This window comes from Esox lucius, chromosome 13 (genome assembly GCF_011004845.1).
Source record: "Esox lucius isolate fEsoLuc1 chromosome 13, fEsoLuc1.pri, whole genome shotgun sequence".
Classification (NCBI taxonomy): domain Eukaryota; kingdom Metazoa; phylum Chordata; class Actinopteri; order Esociformes; family Esocidae; genus Esox; species Esox lucius.
Window position 1 is genome coordinate 16,952,972 of NC_047581.1, and position 19,470 is coordinate 16,972,441.

The window sequence follows — 19,470 nt, forward strand, 5'->3', positions numbered from 1 at the left end:
CAAAGACAGCTCATGGGCTTGTTCAGTAAGCAGAGGGTGCTGTATTCCTACACAGTTCATTGACGTACTTGGAAACTAAAGGGAAAATACACCCCTAGCCATCATTTTGGGTGTTTTTTTAAAGCCTCCTGACAATTTTGCATTACAGCAGTATATTTTAAATTCCACAACGGGAATGTTCAACCAATCACATCATTAGTGATGAGCTGACATAGTTGTCCTTGTTCAAAAGGGCTGTTGGACTGACTTCCCTATTGCCAAAGACAGTGCAGGATATCCAGGTTTAGTTAATTTTCTCTGGCTCTGTGAAGACAACAGTCTGACAGGAGCCCTGTTTGCACAGAGAAGCTTTCCCAAACAGAGCAGTAATAGTTTTTACAGACTTAAGAGCTAACTTGCTAGATAGCCTCTGAGTGATTGTGAAATAATGATGATTCCTCATTTAAAGAGGAGCTGAACTTGGCTATGAATTCTGAATATTGTGGTTTACTTACAAAGAGAACATGTACATGGCCCATTTCTACCAGTGAAAGGAAATTCCCAATTTTGACAGCATGGATAATGTATCAGTCCGTGCCGTCGGATTAACAGACATATATAGGTAAATAAAGTGAAATGTCCTTTTGAATGCGAAGACCTGCACTTCGACCTATTCGTCATTGTTTCATTTCAAATCCAATTTGCTTGAGTACAGAGGCAAAAACATGGGTCACTGTACACATGCTTACAGATGAAATACTTAGGATTTCCAATTGTGTATTTAAATGCACTTTTGTGCCAATTCACAAAATGCTATCTTTTACAAACAAAACCAACTGTAAGTTTGTGAAGCCTACCCACCTGGAGGTAGTCTCCCCTCTTATTCAGCAGCTCTAACAGTCTCTGGTCCCAGACTCCAAGGAGTTCCTTCTCAGCAACCTTAACCGAGTGACTGGGTGCTCGGGCCCTACAGAGCAGTAGGTCCTGAAGTCTCCTCTCTTCAAACAGAGCCACGTCATTTTTGAGCAGGGCTTCAAACTGGGTCTTGTAATTCTTGGCACAATGCTTAATATGCAACTGAAAGAAAATTAAACATTTAGAAACAATGTTTACCCAAATACAGAAATGACACGGACACTTGTAATAATTGTTACCTTAATATCCCAGGCCAACTTAGTGATCTGGACTGTAGACTTATTGACATTGCTACAGATATTTCTTGAGACTTTTGGAAGAAGGTCCAAGAGTTTAAATATCATCACTTCTTTCATTTGTGCGGCATCACCCAGGGGCCCAAGTTCAGGCTTTGAAGCACCATTGATAACAAGTTGGAACCTCACAAAAAACGCCTGCAAAGAGATACATTTTTTTTTATTATGCTGTAAACAACAATGAACAAAAATATAAATGCAACATGTAAACAAGACCTAGGTTTCATTAACTGATAAATGATCTTGGAAATTCCATAAGCACCAAAACCTGTGCACAAATGTGTTCACCTCCCTGTTAGTGAGCATTTCTCCTTCGACATTACAAGCCATCCACCTGACACATACCATTTCAAAATGCTGATTAACTTTACACAAGCGGACCATGTCCAGAGGACAATAACAGGCAATTCTACAGTAAAATGGGTGGTTTTATCATAAAACAATGCCACAGAAGGGAGGGCGCAACAAAATGTCAGAAAGCATTTCAGGGAAGCACATCTGAGTGCTCATCATCTTTGATGGCCAGTGGTATTTTCTAACGGACAGATGGGAGAGTGTGTGTATTGTCTTGTGTGGGCAAGCGGTTTGGTAATGATTATGTTCTGAACAGTGTCCCATGCTGGCAAAGGGGCTATAATATTGGCAGACATAAGCCACAGACAAACAACTGCAACTTAGAAATACAACTTGAATTCACAGAGGTACTGTAATAAGATCCTAAGGCCCACTGTCGTACCATTCAGCTCCCACTATTACACCTTTCAGTTTCAGCAAAACAGTGCACAGCTCCATGACCGTGCACAGCTCCATGACCATGCACAGCTCCATGACCATGCACAGCTCCATGACCGTGCACAGCTCCATGACCGTGCACAGCTCCATGACAAGAAGCTAAAACAGTCCCCGTCAAATTCTAGGAACTTTGAACAGCCATTGACAGGAGGGGGAACACATTCAACAGGCCACAACCAACAACTCTATGCAAAGAAAATGTGTTGCCCTGCATGAGGCAAATGGTCACAACATATACTGACCAGGCTACTGTTCAAAACTTTTTTTCCTCCAATGTGCTTCTCTGTATTACCAGTCATGTGAAATCCATAGATGTGCGCATTAGTTTCTTTCTATTTACCAGATAATATAATATCTGCATCTGTTTCTACCCTGCGTAATTCTATCCAACAGTTGAAAAACATAGTTAACCCAACCTGGCCACCTAATCAACCCATGAAAAAGTAACGGAAGTGAGAGAGAAAACAAGGCAGGGGGGATGTATTTGACAGGTGAACAATAAGCAAAACCTTATATCCGAATATGGGTTAATGTGTTTGAATATCATTTCAACAACAGATGAATTTGACAGTGCTAATATGGAATTTAACTTTAATCTCACTACAATTGTTGTCACATTTACATTTTTGTTCTGTATAATTATGCATTACAGATGTTCTAAATCTAAATTTAGGTTCTAGCCCACCTGGATCTGCTCAGTAGAAGCCTCCATTTTGAAGCGAAGTTCCTCAGTACTGGTGGTACCACTGTTGGGCTGCTCCTCGTTATTGACCTGGTTATTGATGGGGGGAATTTTATTTAGAAAACTGACAATTTCAGACACCAGAAGGAACTATTGGTTATTCACAGGCTTGTAATTTTGTAATTATAGGGGCATTTGGCCTTCGGTGGCAAAAAATGTTAGGGCACAAAGGATAAATGCCAGGGTACATAGGCCACTGAGTGAAATGAGATGTGGAGCTTACAAAATAAACAACTTATTGCTGATAAGAAAAACATGACAAACACATACATGATTCACTGTTTTAATATATTTTGAATAGTAACCAATAACTGATTTTTTTTAGACAATTATCTTGTTATAAGACTTACATCTACTTCTCCAATTTTTATAGATTCTAGAATCTGTTGTGTTTCTGAAGTTTTAGTTGGGAGCGTTCACATGACGACAACAAACACTCTTGACAGTTAAGTAACGTTAAAGCTAGCTAGCCAGAGGGATAACATGACCTCAGTTAACCAAAAGTAAACCGCAAAGTATCCTTTAACATCACAATCACTAGCGCTAATGAGGAGCACCTACATAAAGTTACTTATTGGGGGCACGGAGCAAGTAATGTGTGTTTTTTAATCTTTCACCATAAATGCTGCCACGGCGAGTGATGTCAAACCTAACTCAACGCCAAGTCAGTTAAACTGCAGGGGTATCAATCTGTCCAGTTATAAGCGATTGTGAATCAATCTCCCCTGTTTTGGGTCAAATGAAAGTGACAATATCACTGGAGAGGCAACAACAAGACAACCCCAAAAAAGGGAATGGTTTTGCAGGTGCTGGCCACAAACAATTGCTCTCTCCTTATCCCTCCTGACGGATTCTTCTCTAGTTTTGCATCTTGCTAGTGTCCTTGTCACTACTGGTAGCATGAGGCAGTACCTGCAGCCAATTCAGGTTGCACAGGTAGTCCAGCTCCTCCAGGATGACATATCCATATTAAGGTTTGATGGGTCTCCCAGGAGTCTCAAGAGTATGGAGGAGAAACCAGGAGATGGGTCGTTACACAAGAAGAGCAGGACTGGGCGGTAGAAGGGCATCAAGCCAGCAGTACGACCCATATCTGCTCCTTGGTGCAAATAGGAACAAGAGGAGCACTGCCACAGCCATACATACTACTGGTGTGCATGTTTCTGACCAAACTGCCCATTATCTTTCACCAGAGAACACCAGAATTGGCATCCTGTTCTCTTCACAGATGAGAGCAGGTTCACACTGAGAACATATGACACTGTGGTGAACGTTATGCTGCCTGCAACATCATCCAGCAAAACCAATTGGGCGGTGGGTCAGTGATGGTCTGTGGAGGCATATCCTTGGAGGGTCACACAGACCTCCACGTGCTAGCTAACGGTACCCTGACCCCTGTTAGGTACTGGGATGAAATCCTCAGACCCATCGTCAGACCTTACTCTGGTGCAGTGGGCCCTGGGTTCCACATGGTATAAGACAATGCCGGCCTCATGTGGCCAAAGCGTGTAGGCAGTTCCTGGATGACGAAGGCATTGATGCCATTGAGACTGGTCTTCACGTTCCCCAGACCTAAATCCAATTGAGAACCTATGGGATATTATGTATGGGTGCATCCAATGCCGCGAAGTAGTGCCACAGCCTGTCCCGATGCTCACTGATGCCCTGAGCCAGGTCTGGGAGGAGATCCCATCTGCCGTTTCTTCAGGAGCAAGCCCAGACGTTGTCAGGAGTGCATACAGACACGTGGGGACCATACACACCACTGACTCACATTATGAGTTGCCGTGATGAAATTCATGCAGGTTGGAACAGTCAGCGATATAAATTGTTTACTTTGATTTTCAGTGTGAGTTTGAAACCAGCCCTCAGTCTGTTGGTGAGTTTGGTATCCATTAAACACTTACATTTTGTTCTCAAATCATCACACAACGTACAGTAAAGATTCTGATCAATATATTTTGTTCATCAAGACCCTGTGTGTAATTTAATTTTGAGCAGTGTATATTACAGCCTCCAACTCAAATATCACAGGCCATAAGATTTCCCATTACGTCTATTTGTTAAAATAGAGCACCTAGTGTACAAATTATTAAATAATGAAATTTCATTAACCCATTAACTCAGATCTCACCTTATCCATATTCTCTTGGAGGTTGCTCTTCAGGTGGCTACATTCATCTTTCACCAGCTCCAGCTGGTTTTCAAGATGCTGTACCTGTAACAAACCATGCTTAAGGAATTAATATACATTTCACATAAGACCCAATGCCATCTGCTATAGAAACATTAATCATAAGGGCACAAGCAAATCATAGCATTAACTAGATTTGAGCAGGGCAATACAGCCTAAAAATCAGATCACAATATATTTACAATTCTTGATGGTAATGGTATATATATATCACAGTATATTATTTTGAGCCTTTGATTGCAACAGAAAACAGGTTTAAAAAGGAGTACAAGGCCCCAGGATGATAACCAAGTAGTTAAGCATTGTGCTGTTCCTTTAGTATGTTCAGAGATCAGATGTTGTTGCTGCTTAAATTCCTCTTGAATGGGTATGAACTCCGACATCACACTCATGGAGCCAAATAAATAAAATATACTAACTTAGGAACAATTAGATTTTAAAGAACTCAGACATACCATTTCCGTATATTCCTCTAGATCTTTCTTGAGCCGTTTCCCCTCCTCCCTGACTCTCTCCAATATCACCTGCAGCTGGTCTCTCTCTTCCGTCAATGAAGTAACAGTAGAGAGCAGTTTCTGAAACTCCTCTGCATGATTCTCTGCGCTGTTGGTCTTTTCGGAACAGAGAAGGTCTCTCTCAGCTTGAACGGACTCAAGTTCGTCACTCAGCTGCTTAGTCTGTCGAAGATAAACAGGTAAAGTGTATCATCAATCTGCATGCAAATTAAATATGCTAGATATCAACAAGAAAAGGTAGACTTGTTCATTGGACAACAAACAAGCATTTCAGTAAATCCAAGCGTTTTAAAGAATGCACAAAAGCGTAATCATTTGTATGTGAAAAGATAATTCTAGTCAAGAACATAATGTAGCAATGGATGCATCACAGCACTCACTGAAAAAACTAAAGTCACAGAGGGTTCTAACAAAAAACGGGGAAAAAAGTCAGGGCCTCACCGTCTCAACATTTTTCTGCAGGTCACTATTCATCTGGCATCTCTCCTCTGTCATGGTTTCCAGTCTCTCTTCAAGCTGCTGTATCTATACAAATGTTTTATTGTATTTTCAGAAATAAAACATTCAGTGCTTCAACAATGTTCATTGTACGTCACCAGAACATAAAAGTATGAACAGACTAACTTGTTGCTGAAGCGTTGCTTCTTGAAGTTCCCTCTCAGCCTGCTGTTCAGACTGAACATGTTGTTGCTGTTTCAGTTCTGCCTGGACCTTAATGATATGGGGATGGGGGACATATGAGTATTACACACCCATTAACAGTATGACGCTCCAATATACTAACAAAATGGCCTTCCTAGTCTGCATGACAACTCTAAAAACAAACATCTCCGATCTCATCTATTCACACTTTTAGTAGAATTGATTGTACCGGAGCATAATTGCATGTTACAGAACAATGTCATAGCTCTGCAAGGACAAAAAAAGCCACCATCATTACTAGCAGCAGCATACAACCCTTGCTAGTCCACAAAGAGAATGTGTGTGGTGCAGAGACACAGAGAGAGAGGCAAATTCAAGGTAAAAGTTCATCAGTGGGCCTCTAAAAACCAAGGAAATCACACTTTTGGTAGAATTGATTGTACCGGAGCATAATTGCAAACTTACAAATGTAGTTACTGCCCTGGCTATGTAGTGTTGTGTAATTGCTTTACAAAACGTAACTTGATTATCGTATACCTTGAACTTGCACAATTTTTAAAGCAAATCAACGTCTGTGAATACAGGCAATAAAAAGTGAATGGAAGTTTTTTGTGTTCACGTTGTTCTGTGGCCATTATGGGTGGATATACCTAGTCCGAAGGTTTCACGTTTATCAAATAATGGTCCTTTGCATATCCGTGATGAAAAACTCCTATTTATTACATTGACCCGTCATACTATTGGAGTTAGGCTAGTAAACTCCACAATGTCTGCTATTAAGCCGTTTGAACATAGAGTCCTTTCCATTACACTCCCAACAATTTCACTATAGCTTTTGAATGTTTTACACAACAAGCTATTATGAGGTCTTAAATTACAGGTACAAATGACAGGGAAACGCAGTCCAATTTAATGGTCAAGTCACCGTATCAAACTGTGCATCAGTCTTCACTGAATCTGGATTAATTTGCAGCCCAAGGGAATAAGACCAACCGAGGACAATATCAACATGCTGTTGTTCCAAGTTACAATTGCAAAAAAAATGTTTACACTCAGAGCACTTGTATTTATTATGTTATCTTATAATTAGATTGTTATAAAACAGTCTGAATTTTTCCCTAAGCACTCAGTACTAATGTTCCATAAATTGTGTAAATGAACAGAACACTTTGCAAAATCCTTCCTTCCTAGGAGTACAAAATAATTCTGACTTACCCTCTCCATATGCTCCTCCAAATCTCTCTTGAAGTGGTTTCTCTCCTCTCTGACTCCTTCCAATATCACCTGCAGCTGGTCTCTCTCTTCCATCAATGAAGTCACAGTAGAGTGCAGTTTCTGAAACTCCTCTGCATGATTCTCAGCACTGGTGGTCTTTTCAGAACAGAGATGGTCTCTCTCAGCTTGAACGGACTCAAGTTCGTCACTCAGCTGCTTAGCCTTTGTCAAAGGTAAACAGTTTATCATCAATCCGAATGTGAATTAAATACGCAATATATCAACAAGAAAAGGTAGACTGTTGTTTATTAGGCAATAAACATGCATTTCATTTTAGTTACGTTGTTTATAAATATTTGAGCGTTTAAATAAAAATCGCAATAGCATAATCATTTGTATGTGAATGGATAAAATGTGGATGTCCTTAGTATCTACAGTCAAGAATAAAAGTTGTTACAAATGTAGCAATGGATGCATCACAGCACTCACTGAAAAAACTAAAGTCACAGAGGGTTCTAACAAAAAACGGGGAAAAAAGTCAGGGCCTCACCGTCTCAACATTTTTCTGCAGGTCACTATTCATCTGGCATCTCTCCTCTGTCATGGTTTCCAGTTTCTCTTCAAGCTGCTGTATCTATACAAATGTTTTATTGTATTTTCAGAAATAAAACATTCAGTGCTTCAACAATGTTCATTGTACGTCACCAGAACATAAAAGTATGAACAGACTAACTTGTTGCTGAAGCGTTGCTTCTTGAAGTTCCCTCTCAGCCTGCTGTTCAGACTGAACATGTTGTTGCTGTTTCAGTTCTGCCTGGACCTGAATGATCTGGGGATGGGGGACATATGAGTATTACACACCCATTAACAGTATGACGCTCCAATATACTAACAAAATGGCCTTCCTAGTGGTAAAAACCATTCAGGCTCACCATCGCCTCATTCTCCTCTAGTTCCCCCTTGAGATGATTTCTTTCCTCTCTGACCCCCTGCAATATCTCCTGGAGCTGGTCTCTCTCTTCAGTCAACAAGGTCACAGTAGATAGCAGTTTCTCTAACTGCTCGGTATGAGTTTGAGGGCAGTCTGTATTCACAGACAAGAGACTCTCTCTCTCAGCTCGTACAGACTCAAGTTCCTCTTTCATCTGTCTTATCTGTAGGGATGGTTTGGAGAATATATATATTAAAAAAATAATAACATTGAAGATGAAATACTTTTTTTACCGAGGAATTTACCAATAAAATCATAAAAAAATCCTACAATGTGATTTTCTGGATTTCTTTCTCATTTTGTCTCTCATAGTTGAAGTGTACCTATGATGAAAATTACAGGCCTCTCATCTTTTTAAGTGGGAGAACAAGCACAATTGGTGGCTGACTAAATACTTTTTGGCTCCACTGTATGTAGTGTGTATTTGAATCCCAGACCAAACATGTAACTTGATTATCGTATACCTTGAACTTGCACTATTTTAAGCAAAATACCAAAGTCTTTGGATACATTCAATAAGAAGTGAATGGAAGTTTTTTACATCAGTCACTACGGTTACCACGCTAGCTTGGATGTGTTCAAGTTGTTGTGTGTGCATTATGGGTGGATATACCTAGTCCGAAAGTTTTGCGTTTATCAAATACTGGTCTTTGGCATATACGTGATGAAAACATCCTATTAAATACATCGACACTTTCTTCATACTATTGGAGCTACCAGTGTAAACACCGAAATGCCTGCTATTTAGTAGTTTGAACATAGAGTGCTTTCCATTACAGTGCAATCATTTCACTATAGCTTTTTGAATGTTTTGTGCTGTGAGTTATTAGGAGCTCTTAAAAAGGTACAAATGGAAACTCTTAAAAGTACAGGGAAAATCAGTTCAATTTAACTGTGAAGTCTCGCACTTTATCTTATCCAACTGTGCATTTGAGCCAGTCTTCACTGAATCTGGATTAATTTGCAGCCCAAGGGGGTAAGACCAACCCAAGACAATATCGGCATGCTGTAGTTTGTCGTACAATTGCAAAAAAACTAAATTACACAGAGTGCACTTGTATTTATTATGTTACTTTATAATTAGAATGTTATAAAATGGTCAGAATTTATTTCTAAGCACCCAGTACTAACATTCCATAAAATGTGTAAATGAATTAAAAAAATTAAAATTAAAAAAACATTGAGACATCCTTCCTTCCCAGGGGTAATTATTTTTTTGACATACCCTCTCCATATGCTCCTCCAAATCTCTCTTGAAGTGGTTTCTCTCCTCTCTGATACCCTGCAGTATCTCCTGGAGCTGGTCTTTGTCTTCAGTCAGTGAGGTCACAGTAGACCGCAAATTCTCTAACTCCTCTGCAGGATTCTCATGGTGGGTTGTCGTTGCAGACAGGAGATGCTGGCTCTCAGCTTGGACAGACTCAAGCTGCTCACTCAGCTTCTTAACCTTTTTCAGAGGGACAAAGTAAAAAATCTATCATCAGTCCGCATGTGATCGAAAGACGCTAGAAATCAAAAAGAACATGTAGACTAATATTAACCTGCTGTTCCAGAAAAGATTCCTTCTCTAAACTCTGGGACTCAAGGTCTGAGTACAGATATTTCTGTTGTTGGAGCTCCTCTTGGAGGGAAAAGAGAAGTCCCTGTGTCTCTGCATTCTAGAATAAGGACAATTTGTTAGACATGTAGCAATGGCAGCATAACTGCGCTCATAGTGAACACGCTTCAAAATCACTAAGGGTAGAAATTAAAAAAACTTGGTCATGACCTTACCATCTCAACATTTTTCTGCAGGTCACTATTCATCTGGCATCTCTCCTCTGTCATGGTTTCCAGTTTCTCTTCAAGCTGCTGTATCTATACAAATGTTTTATTGTATTTTCAGAAATAAAACATTCAGTGCTTCAACAATGTTCATTGTACGTCACCAGAACATAAAAGTATGAACAGACTAACTTGTTGCTGAAGCGTTGCTTCTTGAAGTTCCCTCTCAGCCTGCTGTTCAGACTGAACATGTTGTTGCTGTTTCAGTTCTGCCTGGACCTGAATGATCTGGGGATGGGGGACATATGAGTATTACACACCCATTAACAGTATGACGCTCCAATATACTAACAAAATGGCCTTCCTAGTGGTAAAAACCATTCAGGCTCACCATCGCCTCATTCTCATCTAGTTCTCCCTTGAGATGATTTCTCTCCTCTCTGACCCCCTGCAATATCTCCTGGAGCTGGTCTCTCTCTTCAGTCAACAAGGTCACAGTAGATAGCAGTTTCTCTAACTGCTCGGTATGAGTTTGAGGGCAGTCTGTATTCACAGACAAGAGACTCTCTCTCTCAGCTCGTACAGACTCAAGTTCCTCTTTCATCAGTCTTATCTGTAGGGATGGTTTGGAGAATACACATATATATATATATAAAAAAATAATAATAACAGTATTACATAACAGTAATATATTAAATTTAACTTCTAAAGAACTTTAATGTGAAAGTACTTTAAGAGCAATAATAAAACAAGCATCTCTCCTGACAAGTCAGCCAAATGATAACGCTGCTAATAAAAATAGTTAGCAACAAATGTCATTTATTAGCTGGTTCTACATGAGCATGCCCTGAAAAGTAAAGCAATGAAAAATGGAGGAAACTGTTGTGCTCAGTAATATTCAGTAGCACCACAAAACCAGGGGGCTACTTATTAGTATAGTTTGTTCAGAGTTGAGCATGTTAAACATTCATCAAGTTACAGCTGTGATGATCATGCCACTAGTGCCATAGACACTCAATGTATTGAATCATATGGAGGTTGTTTGTGTACTTCAAACCATACCACAGCTATTTGTTTGCTGCCCATTTTAAGATTCCCAGCATTGTCTTACCGTGGCACATTACTCCTTACTGCATTTCTGGTTAAATTCCAACACCATGCTATTCAGTGTAATTTAGCAGACATGTTTTTATTCTGATTTACTACTGCTAAGTTGTTTTAAAGAGCATTGTACAAAAAGAGGAAAGAAAAATAATATTTTTAAAAAGGCAATTTATTCCTAACATTTTTCAGATGATTAACGTAAAAGCTCTACGATGCTTTACTTTGAGGGTACAGGTAGTCAAAAAAGAAACGCCACAATTGGTGGCTAAGCTGTTTCTTGACCAGGTTTGTGTTGTTGACCTGAATAATCTGAACGTAATTGATCAGTCGTAGACAAAACATTAACGTACTGGACAGTTCAGCAATAGCAAACAACCTTGTATACCACGGAATACCACTGTACCCGATGCCCGAAGAATTTTCAACCGTTGAACTGATCAACAACACCCCAGGATGTTGGCATAAATGTGTTAGGAGTACCATGAAGATAACAGAACACCAGGCTAATCTCAGCAGATATTCTAAAAAATACAACAACTAGTAAGCCTAAAAAAAGCCAAGACCTTAGTCTTGCGTTACAAATTAGATAAAGCTCTGCCAGCAGTGATGGAAAAACGGAAAGTGAGGCAAAATAAAGAAACATCTCATGACCCAAAACATGCTACTTCACCTGTGAAACATGGTGGCGGTAGTGTTATGGGCTTGAACATGTACCGCTGCCACTGGAACTGGCTCAATTATCTTTATTAATGTTACTTCACAGCAGCAGAATTAATTCTCAAGTGTGCAGAAACATCTTCTGTTCAGATCCAACCAAATGCCTCAAGACTCACTGGTTACCACTTCACCATGCTGCCGGAAAATGAAGCCAAACATACTGAAAAAGCAACTAATTAATTTCTTGGGCCAAATAGTGGATTGTTCTAAGGCTTTCCACATTTTCAATTTTTTTTTAAAAATCATCCTACAAAAAGTATGATTTTGAATACCATTTGAATATCTACATTAAGTGAAAAACAAAAGTACCTGAAATTCAACTCAGGGGAACGGTTTGCGAATTAATAGAGAATTAGATTCAACTCTGTTACAGTGGCCTGGTTTCTAAACAAGCTTTACGCATACATTTCTCAGTTGTTTAAAAGTCTATCAGTCAGAATTTAGAGCCTTTTTCTAGATCGTGCCCCACTGCTGTTTAACCCTGGGCAATTCAGGCTTGCGTTGATGAAACGAAGCACCACTGACCCACATTGAGCAGTGTATATTACGCTAATGTCAGCTGGCAAAACACTCCATGCTGGTCTGAGGGGAAAATGCTAATTATAAATATTTGAAAGCCGCACTTGTTCCGTTATGGGACAGACCGACCTCTACGGGCAGTGGTGAGAGTTAAATTAAATTAGTCCATGTTCTGTTTCAAATTCAATGTGCAGAGTGAAAAAGAAAAACTTCCTTATGAAACGCAAACAAAACTGCATTTTGTTTTTATATACACTGACGTTACAATAATGTGTATCCAAGACAATATGTTCTATATCTCACCCGTTCTTGCAGGTCTGTTAGGGAGGATGCATTCTCTGAAGCATTTGTATTGTTCAATCTAGTCTCAATTTCTGCATTCTGAGTCTTCAGTAGTTGGTTTTTCTCCCGTAGCGATCTTATCTTCTCTTGAGCTTGCCTTAGTTCTTCTTGATTCTCAATCATCTGAAACAAGAAATCAAATACAGTGGCCTAGGACAAACAGTCGCAAGAAAACATTTGTGAACCTTTTGAATTATCGGCGTAAATGGCCCCTCAAATATAGTCTGCTGTTCATCCAAGTCAAAACAAAACATGAACAGCATGATTTCACAAAAATCATTACTTTGACATTTCGTTACTGGTTAAACATGAACAGCATAAGATCCATTGAGTATCTGAACCGCTAGCGAAGGGTGTAATTCAAGTCGGGTGTTCCAGTAAATGAGAAGACATTCTATTGTGTGGTAAAGGTGCCCTGTCATAAACAAAAAGTGTAGTTGACCCCCAAAATGAAGATTTGTTCAAATAAAATATTTTAAGTTTTGCACCACTGCTACTCTGCCCAGAAATAAAAATCATAGCACAGTAAGTTTGTCAGCTCTTTGCCTCAATTCACTATACAAAAAAAGTCATCTTATCCTATAGATTCTAAAAGTTACCAAGACGATGAGGTGGACTAAGCCTACAGACCTAATTTAAAGTACATCCAAAAAATGCCCAAGGGAAGAAATTAAAGGTAAAATAATGCAAAGAGCCAGATCTCATGTTTGGCTGCTAGGTTTTAGAAGGATTATTGCGCAACAACTATTTCAGACTATTTATCAGGTATGCAGGTAATTCAAAAAGGGTTCACTTTTGCAACTTTTTCTGGCCACTGTATAAAGCTACAATTTGAGTTAGTTTGCAGCATAGTTCAATTTCTCAACATGGATTGAGATTTCTTACCATTTCCACATTGTCCTGAAGGTCAGCCTTGAGCTGGCTCCTTTCCTCTTTAACAGCTTCCAGCTGCTCCTTTAAATCCTTTACAGACTCCAGGTGAATCTACCAGCAACAAAAAAGTGAAAAAAAGAATGTTAATGTTAATCGACAATATCCAAAATTCAGTGAAGTCTAGTGCTATTTATAAAGGAGACTGAAAAGCTTTTTGTATTAAAAAACAAACTAGTAAATTTACAAAATCAGAAAAATAAAAATACCTTTGAGGGTCAGGAACACAATCAAGCAGTCACCTTTATATATATATATAAAAAAACCTGGTTGCCTCTGCCACACGATAAAGACTTGGCCATGGACAGACCTTTCAATAAGATGATGAACCCAAACCTACATCAACATCCACCCAGAAACAGTTGTGGGACCACAAAATCAATGTTTTACAAAGGCCATATGAGTCCCCGGACTTGGATCCAGTTGACCTACGATCTGAATTGAACAGGCCAGTCGACAAGCACAAACCTAAGACTATGGATATTGAAATTTGTTGCAGGAAGGAGTTGCCCAAGATTCCTCCAAAAGTGTACAACCTAGTTAGACTTGACAGGAAGATGCTGAGTGCCACTATCCTTTTCATGGGCCCAAAATCCACTGTTTGAGTCCAAAATATAACTCAATGGTTCTTATTTGATCATTTAATGAAAGATGATAAAACTTCTAGAGTTGACTGCATGGAAGTAGTAGGCTATATAATTTCAGATTTAGTCTATACACTGTTTGCTATTTTAAATCAGACAGCAGGCTCATTAAAACTACCATTATGTCTGAAATGCCCCTTCAGTCACAATGATGTAGAGAGACTGAAAAAACACACCTAAGGGTCTAGCAATGGACTTTCCCTTTAATCACTTACTTGCAGACATAGATCAGTCTCCTGATGTTCTCCATGTGGTTCGGAGTTCAGCCGCTGAACAAGTAAACATCTATTAATATTCATGATGATAAAAGCTGAAAATACTCTTAAATATTTTAAATAACTCAGACCCACCATCTCTACATTCTCTTCTAGGTCTCTCTTCAGCTGGTTCTTCTCCTCCCGGACTCCCTGCAAAATCTCCTGGAGCTGGTCTCTCTCTTCAGTCAATGAGGTCACAGTAGACAGTAGTTTCTCTAACTCCTCTGCATGATTCTGAGAGCTCTCTGTCCTCTCTGACAGGAGATGCTCTCTCTCAGCTTTCATGGACTCAAGCTCCTCATTTAGTAGTCTTAGCTGAATGAAAAATGAACCAACATAATAGTTAGACCTAGATTCATATTTGGGAGAAATAATGCTTACCTTGAGTTGTTCTTGAAGGCCCATTGATTCATTTTTCACACCAAGCCATTATTCAACTTCGTCTCCCAGCCTGGAAGTGTTTTTTTTGTTTGTTTCTGCTTTCGATGCAACTTCTGTGGCCTGGGACGCACAGTTTCAATTAATTCATTTGGACAGTGCAAATAATGCAGATTCCAGGCTGGGACAAAGGTGAATAATGGCTTGTCGTGAAAAATAACTCCATGGGCCTTCAAGAACTCAGGGTAAGCGTTATTTCACCCAAATATGAATCTAAGTCAAACAATCACTTTAAGAAAAGATAGTGTATGGAGATGGGAGAAATATATAGTTTTGAGAGCCACTGCACCTGCTCTTGGTGTTCAAGAAATTGTGTATCATTATGTTTCCTAGACGATTCACTGTCAGCAATCTTCTCGTTCAAGACATTTATGACTTGTTGTATTCTACACAAGTTATTTTCAATTGTTTCTTGGTCTTCGCTGTCCTTCAGCTAAATAGAAAAATCAAAAATCAAGAACCTTACAGAATATACAATTACATTAAAGTGTGGTTTGTGAAGAAAAGACAAACTTACTTTCAAGCCGGATTCTTCCAAAGTAGTAAAAAGCTGACTGTTCGCCACTAAGGAGCACTCCAAGTCTTTACGAAGCGTCTCCAGTTGCTCTGTGATGTTGACGCACTTCTTGGTTTGATTGTGTTCTCTCACCTCTGATTCTTTCAAGTCATCCAGCAGTTTGACTAGCTGCTCCTGGGAGCTTTGGAGATTTTCTTTGAGCTGCTGAGCTTCCTCCTCACTACTGGCCTTAGCTGACAGCAGGCTCTCTCTCTCTGTTTGGACTGCACAGAGCTCCTCAGTAAGGTCACATACCTGAACAAACAAACAAAAAAGTAATAAACGCAAAAGACTCAACATAAAAAACAAGCCCATGTTACTTAGCTTTAAATGAAACCCATTTACCTGTTTCATCAAACTTTCCACTTTCTCTGGAAGATCCTGCAGCGCACTTAAAGATTCAATCTTAACATGTAGGGATCTCTCAACTTCATGAGACTTCTCCAGCTCTTTCTTCAGGCAAGCAACTGTTTTTTCTAGTTCAATGCTGTCTATAAGACCTAATACAAAAAGGAGACCCAGTGTTAAATCATTTTTTTAAACAGAAATACAAGTATTAAAAATAATTCAGGAGAAGAGGAAATACTATTCAAAAGACTAGTTATATCACACACTTTTGGGAACCTTTCCATCTAAGAGAGCAGTGAGCTTGGTGTTCTCCTCAAAAGCTCCCTGTAACTCCCTCTGAAGATCAGTCTGCATCTTTTTGAAGCAAGATTTTTCTCTTTCCAACTGAGAGCAAAGAATTTTAACTTCTGCTTCCATCTTCTCATAGCCAGCCGTTAGTGTCACCTGATAAGTCCACAGCATAGATTTAGAACTATTAGAACCAACATGGTAAATGCTGGAAGTTTGCATGTAAATACAGATTGCAAACTGACACTTATTAAGCAGGGGACACTTACATCTCGCTCTTTAAGAGAGATATTTTCACTGCGCAAATGTGCCCAGTCCTTCTTAGCGTCACGGCCCAGACACACAGCATCGTCAAGGGAACGTCTCAACTGCTTCACTTGTTGGACCAAGTCAATGTCACTCTGAAAGAGAAAAATCAGTTGTTACAGCAGGGTAGGGCTGTAAGCAGCACCTACTGTAAACACCAGGCACAAATCAATGAATTTACCGATTTTTGCAGTTCCTCTGCCAATTCGCCTTTCTGTTTAAGCTCCTCTGACAGTGCCAGCAGATTAGCCTAGGGATGGACCATACTTGGGAAATCATTCAAAAGTCATGCTAACTAGCACTCACTGACAAGACACAGCCATATACATTGTTTAAATAATGCCTAAATGTCACATACCTCAAGCTCTTGACATTTGCGCTCAGAGGCCTCTGAGGCCTTCTTTAAAGAAGAAATTTCAGTCTCTAGTAATTTCTGTAAGGTTAAACAAAAAGTAATGAGTGCATTTTTAAACGCAGAAATCATTAAGTAAGCATTTTTAAGCAAATATATATATTGTTAGTTATATTCAATAACAATAATGATGTCTAATACTTATAACAAGGCCCTGTGTTTTTAACAGGTTTAGTATCAACCTGACAATCAAATTCAAGGACTTTAAAGTACCTTTTCAAGAAAATTGAAGGACATTACCTAAAACCAACTAGAATCATTGTATTTTGTCAATTAGCTTAAAAAAATAAACAATACTATATGAAGTCTGATCTCTGTACTTAACGTATAAAGTAAACCAGCCCATATATTTACACTTACGTATTGATATTTTTTCTCTTGTTTCTTTTACTTCATTCTTTGAATAATACATTAATTTAAATGTATTAAACAGTCCAATCCAATAGAAAAATTAATTAGTAAAACAACAGTCCAAAACTGTCTGTACCATACCAGACCAGCAAAATTATCATAGATTATCATAGATAGTTGAGAGTTAAAACCACATCACAGCCACAATCCCTGATAACTGCTCAACTCTGCAGGATTGAGCCACAGGTCCTCACTGGAGCTAGAAAGCATCCCAGTGAAGGAAAGAACAAAAGGGCATTGAACGAAATAGCTGTCGGGGGTCATAGCATTTTTTTAACCCATCAAATTACATTTATACGTGCAACTTAAATTATTCCAATACATTGACAGAAAATTACTTTGTGCAGTGATACCGGTATATTTAAGTAAAACAATACTTAGTGTGGGTAGTTTAACTATGCCAATATTAAAAGTGCATGTTTTGTACATCGAGTTGGTAATCATACGGTCAAGAGATTTCAGTGGGTCTTTGTAGAAAATTAATTAGAGGAATTCCCCATGCAACAGAATCAGCCTCATGCCAAGTAAACCTTATTTTAAACGTTGGCTGTTGTTTTTGGCCAAATATTGAAATAAATTGCAGCCTTACAGGCTTTGATTTTGAGCGTAGCTTTATGGAACACCTTTACAAACTCTCAACGCATATGTGCACACGCGTTCAAAGGTTCACTTTTAAATGTGTAGTTTTCTGTCCATCAAGATAACATCAAATTGATCAGAATTACAGTGCAGACATGTTGTATCTGGAAACATCTTATTGTCAATGGAATATTTACATAGGTGTACAGTGGCCCATTATTAGCAACCATCACGCCTACGTTCCAATGGCACATTATCTAACCCATGTTTATTAATTTGAAAGTCTAATTGATCATTAGGAAACACTTTTGCAATCTTGTTAGCGCTGCTGAAAACTGTTGTGCTGATTAAAGAAGCAATAAAACAGGCCTTTGTTAGACTAGTTCAGAATCTTCAGCATCAGCACTTTTGATTATAGGCTGAAAATGGGCAGAAACAAAGACATTATTTCATCAGTCTATTCTTGTTCTGAGAAACAAAGCCTATTCCATGAGAGAAATTGCCAAGAAGCAGAAAATATCTTGCAACAATGTGTAGGACTCCCTTAATAGAACACAAACTGGCTCAAACCAGAATAGAAAGAAGTGTGAGGCCTCAGTGCACAACTGAGCAAGAGGACAAATATGACTTAATTTTGAGGAAAAAAAATGCCTCACAGGTAGTCAAATGACAGCTTTGTTAAAACACCAGCATTAACAGATAAGAGGCAACTCCGAAAGGCACACTACAGTTGGTGACCTTACTATAAAAAAAAGTAGTAGAGTAGTCAGCAAATGTGTCAGGCAAGTGGACTTGCTAATATCAGAATAAAGACAGACAGCTAGCTGGCTAACCCAAAATATAGTACGTCTCAAAAATAATTGTAGATAATCTAGTCATAAGTAGGTAAACCAAAACCAACATGTCCAGTAAAGATGCATGCCAGATGGGAATTGCAATGTTAAAAATGGCGCGCAATAAATGACGGCACAGTTAACAGCAAAATCTGCAATTATACTGTCCTAGCAGCAAGTAAGGACCATCATGCCAGTAAGTAGCTAGCAAAATGTTTTTTTACTATTTTGAATGGAAATTGTTCTGTAAATTATGGCCATTCCAGCTAGATATGTATGCTGCATCAAAGTCATAAAGAGCTGTACGTTTAACATTCTTATTGACGAGTAGGATTTAAAGAAAACAACAACAGCTTAATTAAACTTCAGGATGGGTTAAATGAACTCTAACCCAAAACGACTGTGCATAAGTTTTAACGGCCGCCTAGAGTAAGTCCAGTTTTAGTCTAAACTAGGAACAGTCACAATAAACAAATTCTTACTTAATCATTAACACACAGACATCAAGACTAATATTATTCATATCTAGCAAAATAATTCCGGTAAACATAAATTTCCAAACTTACTGGATTAACCTTTACTCTACATTTGCAAGCTGCATTGTCCTGTTTGAGGAAACACTCCATCGATTAAATAATTTTGAGATATAGAACAAATGCTGTAAATTGCACTCTTAAGAAATATTTTTATTTAAACTACTTTAAGCGCTTTGTCTAAAAAGTGTTGATGTGATCATTATTC

At 38.8% G+C, this 19,470-nt stretch overlaps 1 protein-coding gene across 2 annotated transcripts in view; it reads right to left on the bottom strand.

Annotated features, from left to right (window-relative positions):
* Nucleotides 1-19,470, bottom strand: part of cenpe (centromere protein E) — a 44,603-nt gene that overhangs the window by 9,763 nt on the left and 15,370 nt on the right. For both annotated transcript variants that reach the window (XM_034296722.1, XM_034296723.1), the window contains exons 19-37: nt 16,853-16,927; nt 16,676-16,744; nt 16,458-16,589; nt 16,167-16,344; nt 15,898-16,052; nt 15,514-15,807; nt 15,286-15,429; nt 14,652-14,873; nt 14,517-14,570; nt 13,613-13,711; nt 12,689-12,850; nt 10,437-10,658; nt 10,238-10,333; nt 10,055-10,138; nt 5,374-5,595; nt 4,859-4,942; nt 2,668-2,754; nt 1,134-1,328; nt 841-1,056 (exon numbers count right to left, since the gene is read on the bottom strand). In XM_034296722.1, the coding sequence (XP_034152613.1) occupies nt 841-1,056; nt 1,134-1,328; nt 2,668-2,754; nt 4,859-4,942; nt 5,374-5,595; nt 10,055-10,138; nt 10,238-10,333; nt 10,437-10,658; nt 12,689-12,850; nt 13,613-13,711; nt 14,517-14,570; nt 14,652-14,873; nt 15,286-15,429; nt 15,514-15,807; nt 15,898-16,052; nt 16,167-16,344; nt 16,458-16,589; nt 16,676-16,744; nt 16,853-16,927 (2,790 nt within the window). The remainder of the gene's footprint in view (nt 1-840; nt 1,057-1,133; nt 1,329-2,667; nt 2,755-4,858; nt 4,943-5,373; nt 5,596-10,054; nt 10,139-10,237; nt 10,334-10,436; nt 10,659-12,688; nt 12,851-13,612; nt 13,712-14,516; nt 14,571-14,651; nt 14,874-15,285; nt 15,430-15,513; nt 15,808-15,897; nt 16,053-16,166; nt 16,345-16,457; nt 16,590-16,675; nt 16,745-16,852; nt 16,928-19,470) is intronic.